Consider the following 17,687-nt stretch of genomic DNA (forward strand, 5'->3'; position numbering starts at 1 on the left):
ACAGCACTGAGCACACATACGTTGAACTTTGAAGTGGACGGACTACAGCAGCAGAAGACCATGAACATACACTCAGTGGCCACTTTATTAGGTACAGGAGCGACTGAAGATCACATAGGTTTCCTCCGGGTGATCTGGTTTCCTCCCACATTCCAAAGGCATACAGATTAGCGTTAGTAAGTTGTGGGCTTGATGTGTTGGCCCAAGAGGCACGGTGATACTTGTGAGCTGCCCCCAGTACATCCTCGGACTCTGTTGTTTGTCGACGTGAATTATGCATTTCACTGTATGTTTCAATTGATGTACATGCGACAAATAGAGCTAATCTTCAGTTGTTAGTATTTAATCCTTAAGATCTCTCTCTTGTGTTTTTACTTAGATCTGTTGCAGAAGCACTGAAAACAGGCGGCAACGTGGAGCCCGAGTATTTTGATGAGGTGACCATCTACTTTAGTGACATTGTTGGTTTCACCACGATATCGGCAATGAGTGAGCCCATCGAGGTCATCGACCTCTTAAATGATCTCTACACTTTGTTCGATGCTGTTTTAGGCAATCATGATGTTTACAAGGTAAGGAATTTCTGGGAGCACCGAGATAGTGAGAGGCTGACATGCAGATAACCCCATCACTGAGGAGAAACAGGAGCCGTTATGGGGTCACAGCACCTATCTTCACAATGCAATAAGTCCATGGACAATCTAATCATTATTCCCTCTTCCACCTGATCCATCAACCCTTCATTCCTTGTGGTCCAAAGATCAATCAGGGTCAGACTTAACTGGAAGTTGTCACAAATATGCTAAAAGCCTGGATAAAGTCACAATACATCATGATATACACACAAGAAGACTGCTCTCCTGCTCCAGATTCTAGCTTCCAGGACGGCGGTACAGTAACACAGCCATCACTGAAGTCTCAAGGTCACAGTCAAAGTAAAATTTATTATCAAAGCTTATATATAGCTATGTTTCCATATCCTACATTGAGATTCATTTTCGTGCAGGCATTTACATGAAAAAAAGAAATACATAGAAACATAGAAAAACCTACAACACAATACAGGCCCTTCAGCCCACAATGTGCCGAACATGCACTTACTTTAGAAATTACCCATAGCCCTCTACTTTTCTAAGCTCCATGTACCTATCCAGGATTCTCTTAAAAGACCCTATCATTTCCGCCTCCACCACCGTTGCTGGCAGCCCATTCCGCACACTCACCACTCTCTGAGTAAAAAACTTACCCCTGTTATCTCCTCTGTACCTACTTCAAAGCACCTTAAAACTGTGCCCTCTCATGTTAGCCATTTCAGCCCTGGGAAAAAGCCTCTGACTATCCACACGATCAATGCCTCTCATCATCTTATACACCTCTATCAGGTCACCTCCATCGCTCCAAGGAGAAAAGGCCAAATTCACTCAACCTATTTTCATAAAGCATGCTCCCCAATCCAGGCAACATCCTTGTAAATCTCCTCTGAATCCTTTCTATAGTTTCCACACGTCCTTCCTGTAATAAGCTGATCGGTGAGCACAATACTCCAAGTGGGGTCTGACCAGGATCCTGTATAGCTGTAACATTATCTCTCGACTCTTAAATTCAAACCCATGATTGATGAAGGCCAATACACCATATGCCTTCTTTACCACACAGTCAACCTGCGCAGCTGCTTTAAGTGTCCTATGGACTTGGACCCCAAGATTCCTCTGATCCTCCACACTGCCAAGAGTCTTGCCATTAATGCAATATTCTGCCATCATATTTGACCTATCAAAATGAACCACTTCACACTTGTCTGGGTTGAACTCCATCTGCCACTTCTCAGCCCAGTTTTGCATCCTATCGATGTCCTGCTGTAACCTCTCACAACCCTCCACACTATCTACAACACACCCAAACTTTGTGTCATCAGCAAATTTACTAATCCATCCGTCCACTTCTTCATCCAGGTCACTTATAAAATCACGAAGAGATTTCACCTATCACCTTGTGTTTTTCCCTCCCCTCCCCCCCACCTTTTAAAACCATTATTCATCTTTTTCTCTCCAGTCCTGCTGAAGGGTCCCGGCCTGAAACGTTGACTGCACTCATAGATGCTGCCTGGCCTGCTGAGTCCCTCCAGCATTTTGTGTGTGTTGCTTGGATTTCTAGCATCTGCAGATTTTCTCTTGTTTGTGATTACTGTTTATTGTTTTCAAGATTTGTTTTTTTTCTGCACGTTGGGTGTTTGACGATCTTCTTTATTTTAATGGGCTCTATTGGGTTTCTTTGTTTTGTGACTGCCTGTAAAGAGATGAATCTCAAGGTTGGGCATTCTAAGCATATGTAGATAATAAATGTATATTGAACTTTGAACTTCAAAGTGAGTCTGTAGGTTATTGAGTCAGTTTAGTGTTGAAGTGAGTGAAGTTAATCATGCCAGTTCATGAGCCTGATGGTTATAGGTTATGAACTGTTCCTGAACCTGGTGGTGTGGGACCTACAACTCCTGTGCCTCCTCCCTGATGGTATTAGCAGGAAGGGAACATGGCCTGGATGGTGGGGGTCCTTGATGATGGATGCTGCTTTCTCGTGGGTGGGGAGGGTTTTACCTGTGATGGACCGGGCTGCATCCATCACTTTCTGCAGACTTTTTCATTCCTGGGGATTGGTGTTTCCACATCAGGCCGTGATGCTACCAGTTAGGATACTCTCCACTGTGTATCCATAGAAGTTTCTCGAAGTTTTAGGAGATATGCTGAATCTACGCAAAACTTCTAAGGAAGTGGACGTGCTGTTGTGCCCTTTTTGTGATGCATTTACATGTGGGTCCCAGAACAGTCCCTCTGATATATTAATACTAAGGAATTTAAAGATACTGACCCTCTGCATCTCTGATCCTCTAATGAAGACTGGATTATGGACCTCTGGATTGTTCCTCCTGTAGTTGATAATATTGCTGACAATAAGTGAGATATTTTTGTTGTGGCGCTGCTCAACCAGATTTTCAATCTCCCTCCTATATGCCGATTTTGTCATCATCGTTGATTTGGCCAACGGCAGTCATCAAACTCAAACGTGGCATTGGAGCCGTTTTTATTGGTTATTTCAGGTCGAAACCATCGGTGATGCTTACATGGTGGCGTCAGGGCTCCCGAAGAGAAATGGCAACAAACACGCCGCAGAGATCGCCAACATGTCCCTGCACCTCCTCAGCTCTGTGGGGTCTTTCAAGATGAGGCATATGCCCGAGGTCCCTATCAAGATCAGAATTGGGATGCATTCAGGTGAAGTGCTTGGTGCAGGTGTCACTCTGTAAATGTTCTATGTTGCCATACCTTGGAACTTAGTATTAATGTCAACTTTCTCTCTGTCTTTTCGATGATAGGTGGTCTAAAACCATAAGACCATAAAATATAGGAGCATGGTGTAGTAATGGTGTTGTTAGCACAACACTTTACAGTACCAACAAAATGGGTTCTATTCCTGCCACTGTCTGTATGGAATTTGTGCATGCTCAAATGACCATGTGGGTTTCCTCCCACAGTTCAAAGACATACTGGTTGGTAGGTTAATTGATCATTGTAAATTGTCCCATGATTAAGCTGGGGTTAATTTGGGGCTTGCTGGCCAGTGCAGCTCAAAGAACCATTAGGGGCAAACACATTGTATCTAATCAAATAAATAAGAACTGGGCTATTTAGCCCATTGAGTCTGCTCTCCCATTCAATCATGGTTGATTTACCCCATTCTCCTGCCTTCTCCCATAATCTCAACCCCCTTACCAATCAAGAACCTATCAACCACTGCCTTAAATGCAACCAATGACTTGGCTTCTACAACCATCTGTGGCAATGAATTCCTCAGATTCACCAAATCATCTTCTAAAGTGATGTCCCTTCAGTCTGAGGCTGTGCCCTCAGATCTAAGACTCTCCTACTAATGGAAACATCCTCTCCACAGCCAATCTACCCAGATCTGTCAGATTCAAGCAGATTTCCATGAGATCCTTACTCATCTGAGGGATAGAGGCAGTGACACAGAAGCTGCCCTTGAGCCTGGTCGTACATGCTTTTGGGAGTTTCTATCTTCTGCTCAATGGGAGAGCAGAGAACAGAGAATATCCAGGGGGAGTGGTCTTTCTTTATGCTTGCTGCTTTACTGAAGCAGCAAGAAGTATAGACAGAGTCCATGGAGGGGAGGCTGGTTTTCATGTTGTACTGAGTCGTGTTCACAACTCTCTGCAGTTGTTGCAGTCTTGGATAGAAAAGTTGCCATACAAGCCATGGTGCATCCAGATAGGATGCTTTCTGTCAATGGGGTCGTGCTGAGTTTCTTCAGCCTCCTGAGGAAGAAGAGGTTCTGGTGAGCTTTCTCAGCCATAATATCAACATGGTTGGACCAGGAGAGGCTATTGGTGAAGCTCATACCCAGGACATGAAGCTCTCAACCCTCTATAAACAAGAATAACTGCACTTCACACCTTCCTAACGTCAATGACGTGCCCTTCTGTTTTGCTGACATTGAGTAAAAGATTGTTGCCATGGCACCACACTCCATGTTGAAATGATGTAATGGTTACTCAGGGTGACCAGCCCAGTGTCGAGCTTTGATGGAAGCTTTCACCCTCTCCCCCCCTTTACAGGGCCGTGTGTGGCAGGCGTTGTGGGGCTGACTATGCCCAGGTACTGCCTCTTTGGCGACACCATTAACACCGCTTCACGGATGGAATCCACCAGCTTGCGTGAGTATCGCTAAGTTGGATTAATAACTTATCCTCCCAAAACAATCCGAGGGTCAGAAACGAGGGACGGGCAGCACTTCGATGTGAATATCTTCTTCACCCTTCCCCTACCTGTACTTTCCTAGAATCCTAGAATTATGAAGGGCTGTGTGGGAGTGAAGGGTCAATTGATCTTGAAATAGGTTAAAGGGTCACACAGCATTGTGTATCCATCTTACGGCAAGCTGTATGTTCTAATTAGAGATATAGTCATTTATTCCATTGGACTTGAGCCAAGCTTTGATGAAACTACCCTGCAAAACATTTCTTTTGAGTATCTGTGCAGTTGCTTTTGAACATAGACCAATGGTTCTCAACCTGCTATCCAGAGGTAGGGGTCCATGGCATAAAAAAAGGTTGGGAACCGGTGCCGAAGACCATAGACCATAAAACATAGACGTAGGATATCCAACATAGACCACAGAACCGTACAGCATGTTACAGGCTCTTCAGCCATAAGATTAGCCTGACCAATATACACCTACCCCACGATCAGTCTAACCCCCTCATACACAGCCCATAAGCCTCCATTTTCCTTACATCTATTATCAATCTAAGTGTCTTTTAAACTGTCCTTGGGTGGAGAGTGGAGACCACTAACAGAGAGTGAGAACCATTTATAGGCTGGAAATTATTGCTAATGCATAACAACAATGATTGTGGAACATTGGTACGTGGCGAGATCACAGATAGTGAATCATCCAATCATTGAGTTTGCTGGCCACTTGGTCCAATGTGTAACAACACTGAGGGTGGGCCATCTGAACATAATAAGATCACTGATGCTGAATCATTCAGTCACTGCAATTGTTGGCAATTTGGTCCAATGTGTCTCTGCTTGCAAAAGCTGGACCAATTAATCCCACTTCCCAGATCTTGATTAATCATGCTATATGTTTTTCTACTTAAGTAAGTGACTAAACTTTAAAGAACTTCATTCTCTTTGGAGTGAAGGAGGATGAGAGGTGACCTGATAGAGATGTACAGGATGCTAAGAGGCATAGATCGAGTAGACAGCCAGAGACTTTTCCCCAGGGCAGAAGTGAGGGGAGTTTTGATGTGATTGGACAAAAGTATAAGGTGGGGTGTCAGAGGTAGGTTTTTCACGCAGAAAATAGTGGGTACATGGAACGCATCAGGGGTAAATACATTAGGCGCACTTAAGAGACTCTTAAATAGGCGAATGGATGATCGAAAAATGGAGAGAGCTATGTGTGAGGGAAGGGTTAGATTGATCTTGAGGTCAGTTAAAAGGACAGCATACACCTTGGCCAATGGGCCTGTCATGTGTGCTTTACTGTTCCATGTTTGAAAGTACTCATGGCGCTCTGAAAAATCGTTGCAGAAAGGCCAGCAGTTTGATAAAAGTCTAATACAAAGGATGAGAAAGGTTCCTTGTGTCCTCAGTAACTGCTTCTCGTTTCTTCTTTACAGCTTATCGAATTCATGTCAATAAGAGCACTGTAAAAATTCTCCGTACATTAGACGAGGGCTATCAGATACAGGCCCGCGGACAAATTGAGCTGAAGGTGAGGAGAGGAGCTTCTTAATGAGTTGGAGTACCTTCAAATTATCAGCTGTAATGTCTTCATTTGTAATTTGTATTTCCTTTGTTTTATTAATAGAACATAGAACTGTACTGTACCAAAACAGGCCCTATTGTCCACAGTGGTTTGCTGAACCAATTAAGACCATGAGAAAATAAAACTCAAAGTTAATTTATTATCAAAGTCCATATATGCCATCATATACAACTCTGAGATTTGTTTTCTTGTGGGCATTCACAGTAAATACAAAAAACACCATAGAATCAGAGACGGAAATTAACCCATGTGCAGAAGACAGAAACTCTCCAAATAAAAAAAGGAAATAATAATAAATTGTTTGTTATATGCTGTGTTGTATGCTATGGGCGATCATGGTCTTTCCGTAACCATGATTGTCCTTGAACCCCTCTGGTTCAAGAGCCTGGTATTGGAGGGGTAATAACTGTTCCTGCACCTGGTGGTGTGGGTCCTCTGTACCTCCTTCTTGATGGCAGCAGTGAGAAGGGAGCATGACTGGATGGTGAGGATAATGGATGCTGTTTTCCTGTGACAGAGTTTCATGTAGATGTGTTCAATGGTGGGGAGGGCGTTACCCGTGATGTACTGGAGACTGCGCAGAATTATACCATTGTTCTAATAGTCCTTGGGTATGTCTGTTGTGAATACAAATGAGGCATTTCACGGTATACTTTAATGTACTGTATGTGTAATAGATAACTCAGGATTTGAATTTAAAACTTGGTGCTTAGGGCCATTTTATTAAGAGTTGCAAAAACAAACAATGAGCAAAGGGGGAAAAAAAGAAAAAAGTTGTGGTTGTCTTGTGCTCAGACTAGAGAGAAACAACATTCCAGTGATGACAATTAATCTATGAAATAAACAGATTCAAGTGGTGTAAAACCTACTACGGATAAACTGAGAAACTTTTTGAAAATACAGATCTAGAATACAAATACTAGAAAATTTACTGAACAATTACATGTATATACAGTACTGTGAAAAAGTCTTAGAGAGATAGAGAGAAAAAGACTTAAGAGACCTTAGAGGGTGATTGATAAGTTTGTGGCCTAAGGTAGAAGGAGTCAATTTTAGAAAACCTAGCACATTTATTTTTCAACATAGTCCCCTTCTACGTTTACACACTTAGTCCAGCGGTCGTGGAGCATATGGATCTTGGACCTTCGTAGAGTGTCCACAGCAGGGGTGATTGCTAAGTTCGTGGCCTAATGTAGAAGGAGATGAGTTATACAGCTCTCGTTACATGCACATGCAGTTCAACTTTTTGAGTGATTATGCAGAAAGTTTGAAGTTAATAACTCATCTCCTTCAAACTTTCTGCAAGCGTAGAAAAGATAAACCTCAAGGAAAATATAGAAAAATACCAATTCTACACCTTAATCTAATGATGGTGTTTATACATAGCTGCGGGCGGGCTCAGTCAGATATTTTATCACGGTCTGGGAGCAGAGGTCAGAATCTTGCTAATGTTACTGGTATACTATATGTTCTGCCTGTTTTCATGGCAATATTGCTAGTGAAAGCCAAGAGGAAAATTTCACTCCTTTGCTTAATGTTTCAGGGCAAGGGCATTGAAGAAACTTACTGGCTGGTTGGGAAAGATGATTTTACTGACCCTTTACCTGAGCCACCGGCAATCAAACCAGGGTAAGAGCATACCTTCAGTCCTGCCCCTCAGCTCTTCATCTCCCCTCTCCACTCTCAGTCCTGGCACATGTCCTCGACACAAAATTAATTTCTCCTCTACTGATGCTGCTCGACCCGCTGAGCAGTTTGTTTCTTGGCCTTCCGGGCAACAAAAGCCAGTAGGAAGTGTAATGCAAGTGTGTTTGGACTGCAGTCTGCTGTATGGAAGAGTCAGTGCGATGCAAACCTGGGAGGATTTGGTGCTGAGGCGATGACTGTCTGAAAAGGGGCCACCCTCAGGGATGAGGAACAACACCTTATATTCCTTCTGGGTAGCCTTCGACCTGATGGCATAAATATCAATTTCTCCTTCAGATGTAAAAAAAAATTCTCTCCCCCTCCCCTTTTCTATTCCCCACTCTGGCCTCTCACCTCTTCTCACCTGCTTCTCACCTCCCCCCGTGACCCCTCCTCCTTCCCTTTCTCCTATGGTCCATTCTCCTTTCCTATCAGATTCCTTCCTCTGCAGCCCTTTATCTTTCCTGCTCACCTAGTTTCATCTATCACCTTCTAGCTCTCCTCCTTCCCCTCCCCTAACCTTCTTACTCTGGTGGCTTCCCACTTCCTTTTCAGTCCTGATGGGGGGTCTAGGCCAGAAATGTTGATTGTTCCATAGATGCTGCCTGACCTGCTGAGTTCCTTGTGCGGGTTGCTTTGGATTTCCAGCATCTGCAGACTTCCTTGTGTTTACGGTCAGCTACTCTTTCACCTATGACTGTTCCTCCTACCCTGTTGATCGTGTCCAAGACCACACCAAATCCCATTTAGCCCTTCCTTCACGCTCGTAGATCTGCACTGAGCTCCTCTTAATACAGTTTCTTAGTATTCTTTCTTCGCCAGTCTCTCTTCATCATGCAACCTCCTCCAAAGCTACTTAGGCCTCTGTTGGTCAGAGTCGACCATGGATTTTGTATCATAGCTGTTTAGATACGCAAGCTTGGTCAGTACAATATGGAGAGCAAGCTGTTGCCAAGGTAGCAGGCTCCCCACTCTCCACAAAGCTGATGAACCCAAAGACCGATACAGTTTGACACCAACACCGATACAGAGACCGATACAGTTTGACACCAACACCGGCGCAGGAGTTGCCGGTCAGTGTCGAACTCAACGTAGGACTGCCTTAGGGACTCCAGCTCGAGGTTTACTCCCGCAGCCCTTCCCATGATTGGGAAACAACAAACTGTGCAAATAGAAAAAGAAGTAATAACAATAATAAACAAATAAGTGATAAATATTGAGAACATGAGATGCAGAGTCCTTGAAAGTGAGTCCATAGATTGTGGGAGCAGTCAGTGATGGGGCGAGTGAAGTTGTTCCCACTGGTTCCAGAGTCTGATGATTGAGCAGCAGATCATAAAATTTATATAACTTACAATATAAAAAATAAATAAATGGTGTAACAGAGAACAGTGAGAAAGTGTTCGTGGGTTTATGGACTGTTCAGAAATCTGATGGCAGAGTGGAAGAAGCAGTTCCTAAAACATTCTGTGTATGTCTTCAGGCTCCTGTACCTCCCACCAGGTAGAAGTAATGCAAAGAGGGAAATCCTGGATGGTGAGGGTCCTTAATAAGACCATAAGACAAAGGAGTAGAATTAGGCCATTCAGCCCATCGAGTCTGCTCTGCCATTCCATCATGGCTGACCCTGGATCCCACTCTACCCCACACACCTGCCTTCTCACCATATCCCTTGATGCCCCAATCGAACAGAAAACGATCGACTTCCACCTTAAATACACGCGTGGACTTGGCCTCCACCGCAATCTGTGGCAGAGCATTCCACAGATCTACCACTCTCTTGTTAAAACAAATTGCTCCTTACCTCTGTTCTAAAGGATTATCCCTCAATTTTGAGGTTGTGCCCTCTAATTCTGGACACCCCCACCACTGGAAACATTCTCTCCACATCCACCCTATCTAGTCCTTTCAACATTCGGCAGGTGATACTGCTTTTTGAAGATGTCCTCAATGCTGGTGCCACGCTGAGTTACAACACTGCCGCTGTTTCCGATCCTGTGCATTGGAACCTCCGTACCAGACTGTGATGCAAACAGTCAGAATGCTGTAAAAAGCCATCACGTGGGCATTCTAGAAACTCCCCCTCTTGGAGTTCAGCACCAACCTGATTTTCCCAATCTACCTGCATATTGAAACTTGCCCTTTTGGCAAACATTTTCTACGTCCCATTGTAACTTGTAGACCACATCCTTTCTACTGTTTGGGAAACTGTATACAATTCCCATCAAGGTCTGTTTACCTTTACAGTTCCTTAGCTCTATCCATGATGATTCAACACCTTCCGACCCTATGCCACCACTTTCTAATGATATAATTTCATTCTTACCAACAGAGGCTTGCCACTTCGTTCACCTTTCTGCCTATCTGTTTGATATAATGTGAGGTAGTGTTCGTAGGTTCATGGACTGTTCAGAAATCTGATGGCAGAGGGGAAGAAACCATTTCTAGATTGTTGAGTGTGGGTACTCTTTCTCACGTTCACAGCAGTTCAATTAGTCTTTGATATGAAGCATTAACCCTCAGCAAAGGTGCTCAGACTCAATGTAAATTTGTTATCAAAGTGTGTATGTGTTACCATATACAACCTTGAGACTGATTTTCCTGCAGTCATTCACAAGAAAATAAAGAAATACAATAGAATTTATTAAAAGCTATACATAAACAAAGACTGAGAAACAACATATGTGCAAAACCAGACAAATTGGGCAAATAAAAAGAAATATATAATACTGAGAACATGAATTGTAGAAGCTTTGTAAGTGAGACTACAGGGTGTGGATTCTGTTCAGTGTTGAGGTGAGTAAAGTTGTCCATGTTGGTTCAAGAGACTGATGGTTGAAGGGTAACAACTATTCCTGAACCTGATGGCGTGGGACTTGGGACTCATGTATCTCCTTCCCGATGGCAGCTACAAGAAGAAAGCATTGCCTGCATGATGGGGGTCTCTGATGATGACCACTGCTCTTTTGTGGCAGTGCACCTTATAAGTGTACTTAGTGCTGGGGAGGGCTTTTCCTGTGATGAACTGGGCTGTAACCACCAACTTCTGGATGCTTTTTCCATTCCTGGGCATTGGTGTTTCCATTCCAGGCCAGATACCCTTTACTGTGGATCTACAGAAGTTTGTCAAAGTGCTACCTGACCTGTAGAGCCTTTCTTTGTGTATACATTTCAGATTTTCAGCAATCTCTGTACCTTTGCTTTTGCATTGCATATATAAACCCTGGATTGTGGTTTGAAATTATAACCTTAAGGAAACTGTGCAATCTACTGAACAAAGCTGCCCTGGGAACAATAGTGCACAATGACCAAGACTACAAACATTATTCACTACCTGTTTAAATCGAGTGCATTGACTTGGAACCCATTGAGTGAGGCCGTTCTGCTGCCCGGGAGTCATAACACTGTTCAAATATCTTCCACAGCGCTAGAAGTCACGGGTTGGATCTGGAGGAGTTTGCAGAGCGCAGAAAGTTAAAGGCAGAGCAGTCCTCTGAATCAAAGGTGTAACGGAGGTAGTGTGACACTGGTGCACATGTCTTGTTCACAGAGTTCTTTCCTTGGTTCTCCTTGAATGGTTTCGTGATGCATTTTTTGCTTTCTTCCTCTGCCTGTTTTAAATTCCTCTGGTGAAGGGTCTCGGTCCGAAATGTTGACTGTTTATTCCTCTCCATAGATGTTGCCTGGCCTGCTGAGTTCCTCCAGCACTCTGTGTGTGGTACTGTGTTTTAAACTGTGGCTGTGGTAGGAGCTTTTTCTCAGTTATCTTCCTTACTTTTTACTTTTGCATTGTGTCATCTCTGAGATGGAGGCTTTCCACTGGGTTGTGCTTTGAGCATTAAAGGTGGTCACAAGAACAACACAGGCCCTTGAAACTGCACACGACATTTTAAGTTACCAAAAATATATATTTTCCATGATGTGGAACTCCTCCGAGAGAACCACAACCTTGTTGTGGTTTGAAGGCTCACATGCCTCCATGACCCAGAGAGCTATGTTGGCTGGAGTCAGGGCTTTACGCTTTGGATTTTTGTAGGGTCACCGATGCCAAGCAGGTCAAAAGGTAGAAGCCAGACTAAGGTTTGGGGGTTCAGCTCAGGGTTAATGAACCTGACTGGGAAAACAAAATTGATACGGAAACAGCAATGAAGAATCCTTCTACAACTGTGTGTGATGGTATTCCTGAGTCTCCACATGGGACTTGATTGACTGACTGTAGTGAAAACTGAGCTATTGACATGATGAAGGAAGCCCCGAACGCTGCCAGAGATAGGGGATCTTCATTGCTGTCCTAAATGCCCGCGGCATAATGGGCAATAGAGTTGAGATGGTAGTGCTTCAAGCAGAGTCTAACCAGGACCTGGTATCATACATTTCAGATGTAACTGACCACCAGTGTTTAATTCCATGGAGTGATTACACACTGGAGTTGAATCCCTTGGAATTGAAGGAGCAACTTGGTATTGGTATTGCTTTGTTATTTTTATATGCACTGACATACAGTGAAAAACTTGTCTTGCAGATTGTTTATACAGATCAGATCATTACACAGTGCATTGAGGTAGAATAGGGTAAAACAATAACACTGCAGGATACAATGTAAAAGCTACTGCAAAGTGCAGTGCAGGTAAACAATGAAGTGAAAATCAAAACGAGGTAGATTCTGAGGCCAAGTGTCCATCTTATCGTACAAGAGGTCCATTTAAGAGTCTGATAACAGTAGGATAGAAGCTGTCCTTGAGCCTGGTGATACATGTTCTCAGGCTTTTGTATCTTCTGCCCAATGGGACAGGGGAGAAGAGAGACTGTCCGGGGTGAATGGGGTCCCTGATGATCCGAGCTTCTTTACTGAAAGTTTAGAGAGAGTCCATTGAGGTTCCCGTGATGTGCTGATCTGTGTCCACAACTCTCTGTAGTTTCTAGTGGTCACATGCAGAGCAGTTGCCGTACCAAGCTGTGATGCAGCGAGACAGAATGCTTTCTGAGATGCATCAATAAAAATCGGTAAGAGCCAACAGAGGTGTGAATTGTTTGAGTCTCCTGAGGGAGTAGAGTGAGCTTTGATGAGCTCTTTCAGTCGTGACGATAATGTAGTTGGACCAGGATAGGCTATTTGGGAGCTGTTGAGTGACCATAAGACATAGGAGGAGAATTAGGCCATTCGGCCCATCAAGTCTGTTTTGCCTTTCTATCATGGCTGAGCGGTAGTTGCTCTCTAAAAGGGGTAAACACTAACAGAAATAGATTGACTGCCCTGAGGACAGAGGAGGCATTTGGAAACACTGGTGTGGAAAGTCGCCACCTCAACTTTTCTGCAATACTGACTCAGATTCCTTCTCTCCAGATGCTGCCTGCCCTGCTGAGTATTTCTGCCACATCCTGGTTTATTTTAGATTTCTAGCAACCAGTGTTTTTATTCTCTGGACAGTAGTTGGGTTTTCTGACTTTATTTACTTTTTCTTTGTTTCTTCTTACAGGGAGAACTGGCAAATGACAGTGACCGAAGAGATTAAGACCCTATTCCGGAAGGCAAACAAGGCGACAGACAAACAGAAGGCTTGAGCAACGCACACAAAATGCTGGAGGAGCTCAGCGGGTCAGGCAGCGTCCATGGAGAGGAATAAAAAGGTGACATTTCCGGCCAAGATCCTGCTTCAGGACTGGAAAGAAAGGGGGAAGAAGGCAGAGTAAGAAGGCATGAGGGAAGTGATAAAGTGAGAGATTGTTACTGGAATCACCTTCACTGTCAAAGCCAAGGGCTTTTTGAAGAAGCCAGGATGATAGCTCATTGCTTTAACAAGATTAAAGCAGATCTCGTTAATTCTGTTCTTCCCAGCACAGCAGAATGAAACAGATTCTTTAGATCTTCTATTTAAAGAAGATAATATTCCTTAGTATTGCTGCAGACCAGAGAATGAAGACAGGTTTGATGGAGCCTAACACGAGAAGCAAGAGCACCTAGCAACCATACAGTATAATAGTTCACAGATTTCACTTTATAGTTACCTGACATTAAGTTCCTTATTAGACCATAAAACACCGGAGTAGAATTAGGCCATTCAGCCCATTGACTCTGCTCAGCCACTCCATCATAATTGATTTACTATCCCTCTCAAAGCATTCTCCCACCTTCTCCCTGTAACCTTTGATGCTCTTACTAATCAAGAACCTATCAACCACCACTTTAAATATACCAATTGACTTGGTCTCCACACACATCTGTGGCAGTGGATTCCACAGATTCACCGCCCTTTGTCCAAAGAAATTCCTCCTTATCTCTAGTCTTTTGTTCTGAGGCTGTGCCCTCTGGTCTAGACTCCCCCTCTGTAGGAAACAACCTCTCCTCATCCACTCGATCTAGGCCTTTCCATATTCGATAAGTTTCATTGAGATTCCCCCCCCCCCCCATTCTTCTAAACTCCAGTGAGTACAGGCTCAGAGCCAACAAACACTCCTCATACATTAACCCTTTCATTCCCAGGATCATTCTAGTTTACCCCTTCTGGACCCTGTCCAATGCCAGCACATCTTTTCATAGACAAAGGGCTCAAAATTGCTTGGAGAAGTTCAAATTCTGGCACATGAGGCTGTTGGTCACCAGTGTTGTTTAATTTGAGAAGAGAGCAAAGTGACAGGGTGCTCGAAGGCTATGTTGCACGTTCTTCCATGGTACACAGAGAGGGGGCTCCGTGTGTCGCCCGCAATGAAGCCAGGTGATCAGAACACTGGGACACCACCTCCCTCTTCCTGGCTCATCTCTCTTCATCAGCCTAACCATTAACCCCGTTATATTCATGTAAAGCCTTACATGAACATGGCAGTGTAGCAGTTTGTCTAACAGTGCCAGTGATCATCGATCAGGTTTCAGTTCCTGCCGCTGCCTGTGAGGAGGTTGTACCTTCTCCCCGTGACCACGTGGGTTTCTCTTCCGGGTGCTCCGGTTTTCTCCCTCATTCAAAGACATATGGTTAGGGTTAGTGAACTGTGGGCATGCTATATTGGTGCCAGAATTACAGCGAATCTTGTGGTTTCCCCAGCACAACCCACACTGATTTAATTTGACACAAATAGTGCATCTCACTGTATTTTTTTGAAGTACATGTGACAAATAAAGCTTATCTTTATCAAGTGGAATGTTGAGTAGGTGGACAGATCTGTTGCCAAGACATCTGTGTGTCTCCTTTGGTTTGCTCAGTGGGACAATAACATGAGACACACTGCCTATTTGCTTCAAGGATTGGTAGTGTATGGTCTCTTCAAGCCCTACCTCCACCCTGGAGAATGTTCTTATGATGCTTGTTAAGAGCAAAGGGGTGTAACAGATTGCCCAACAGGGAGTGGGATTTCTCACCCAATGGAGCGTGGGTGAATTGAAGTGTTTGTCATGCTAGGTCAGTTATTTTACTCATTTGAGGAATGTGGGCTTCCCTGGCTAAGCCAACATTTAATTGTCTCCTCCCTGGTTTCCCTTGAGAAGATGGCGGTGAGCTGCCTTCATGAACCCTGGAATCATTGAGTGTGGGTCTGTAGGTTTCTGTACCTCCTCCCTGATGGTAGTAACGAGAAGAGGGCGTGCCCTGGACGGTGAGGGTCCTTAGTGATGGATGCTGCCTTTTTGAGGCGCCGCTTCTTGAAGATGTCCTCAATCATGGGGAGTGTAGAGCCATGAAGGAGCTGACAACCCTTGAAACCCACATTGGGGCCTCCACAACAGACAGCAATGCAATCATACAGAATTCCTCCATCAGATCTGTGCTGGAGTCTTTGGCGGTGAGTCCTTCTAGAACGGAAGGAGCTCTTCAGGTGTGTGTTGCACAGAGCTGTCAGGCAGAGAGTTCAACAATTTTGACCCAGCAATAGCAAAGGGACGGCAATATACACCCAGTGGCCACTCCTATACTTAAAAAAATGGTAGCTGCATATATGTCCATGGTGTTCTGCAGCTGTCAAAGACACTTTGATCATATTTCTTCCCCAATCTGATGGTTGGATTGAACAACAACCGAACCCCAATGCATATAAGCACCTCTGCAGGCTTTTATGCATTGAGTTGCTGCCACGTGACTGGCTGATCGGATATTTGCATTGATGAGCAGGTGCACACTGAGTGCGTTTCCATGGCAGGAGGGTGTGTGGCTTGGACAGCAACTCGCAGGGGGTGGTGCTCCCCATGTTCTTGCCGTCCTTGCCCTTCCAGCTGGTAGAGGTGCTGGTGTTCGAAGCTGCTGTCTCAGGAGTCTTGGCGAGTTGTGGCAGATACATCAGGTGTGGGGTGAGTGAATGGTTGTGGATGGTGTAGCTGCCTACCAGGCTGTTATGACCCAGATGGGGGTCACCCATCTTGTAAATGCACTGCCTAGAACAGGGCACCGGCAACCACTTCCGTAGAAAAATTTGCTAAGAGCAATCATAGTCACGAGACCAAGATTGCCCATGTCATATGACATGGCATGTAATGATGATGGAGTTCAAATTCATGTGATGAAGCCACTCTCATCCAGGCAAGAGGAGAGTGTTCTATCACAGCCCTGAATTGAGCCTTGCAGAAGTTCAAAGTACATTTATTATCGAAGTACCTATACTATATATAAACTACAGGCAGACTCAAAACAAAGAAACCCAACAGAACCCATTAAAAAAAGACCTGTTGTGCAGGAAAAGAAGCAAATTGTGCAAACAATAAAAGGAAGCAAATAGCATTCTTGGTGGATACCGACTGGGAGTTAGGAGGAGAGTTACTTGCTGCGGGGTTCCCGTCCTCTTGCAGCCACATTGTCTAGACGGCTAGCCACACATGGCTACTCCAGTTCAATACTAACCCCCAGGATACTGAGAGTTGGGGGGGGAGGGGGGTTGCAGTGATCCAGGGCTGCAGGGCAGCATGGTAACGTAGTGGTTAGCATAAGGCAATTAAATCACCAGAGACCCCAGTTCAATTCCTGCTGCTGTCTGTGAGGAGGTTGTTCGTTCTCCCAGTGACCGCACGTTTTCCGGATTTCTCCCGCGTTCTAAAGATGTACGGGTTAGGGTTAGTGAGATCTGGGCACGCTACGTCGGTGCTGGAAGCAAGGCGACACCTGCAGGCTTCCCCCGGCACATTCTCAGTCTGTGTTGGTCACTGACACAAGTGACGTAATGTTTCAATGTACATGTGAGAGATAAAGCTGATTTTGTAATGCCCTTGAGTGTCAGGGGGGTGATAGCCACATTTTCTCCAGGCGCTTATCACCATTGTCTGGCATTTGGTGGTCAAGAAAGCCCTGGTGGAGGATGGAGAGAGGGGAGACGCTGGGGGTGGGGTTGAGTGGGCTTTGACTAGTATCTACTCCGCTAAGGAATGGAGCCACATGGATGTTTCACTGAGGAGGACATGTACTGTAAATATTTATAGCGAATAAAGTTCCACCCAAAGTGGGTGAGGTTACATTACCAGCTACACGATTGTGTTATTTCTTTCATACATATATAATAATAATTTATTTATTAGAGCACCCCTCATACAGACAATGTCATTCAAAGTGCTTTACAACAGGATACAGTGCAAACATGAGAATAAAAGGCAAAACGACGTCAGATAAGAGCAAGGTTAAATAAATGGGTTTTGAGCCGGTGTTTAAAAGACTCACCTGAGTCTGCGTCCCTTATAGTTTTAG

General features: G+C 44.4%; 1 protein-coding gene across 1 annotated transcript in view; it reads left to right on the forward strand.

The window, feature by feature from the left end:
- The window catches only part of gucy2f (guanylate cyclase 2F, retinal), a 70,903-nt gene extending 53,440 nt beyond the window's left edge, over positions 1–17,463 (forward strand). The window contains exons 14-19 of the mRNA XM_073044284.1: positions 380–572; positions 3,095–3,269; positions 4,628–4,726; positions 6,200–6,294; positions 7,892–7,977; positions 13,512–17,463. Of these exons, the coding sequence (XP_072900385.1) occupies positions 380–572; positions 3,095–3,269; positions 4,628–4,726; positions 6,200–6,294; positions 7,892–7,977; positions 13,512–13,596 (733 nt within the window). The 3' untranslated portion in view covers positions 13,597–17,463. The remainder of the gene's footprint in view (positions 1–379; positions 573–3,094; positions 3,270–4,627; positions 4,727–6,199; positions 6,295–7,891; positions 7,978–13,511) is intronic.
- Positions 17,464–17,687: the final 224 nt, after the last annotated feature.

This window comes from Hemitrygon akajei, chromosome 4, assembly GCF_048418815.1.
Source record: "Hemitrygon akajei chromosome 4, sHemAka1.3, whole genome shotgun sequence".
Taxonomy (NCBI): Eukaryota; Metazoa; Chordata; class Chondrichthyes; order Myliobatiformes; family Dasyatidae; genus Hemitrygon; species Hemitrygon akajei.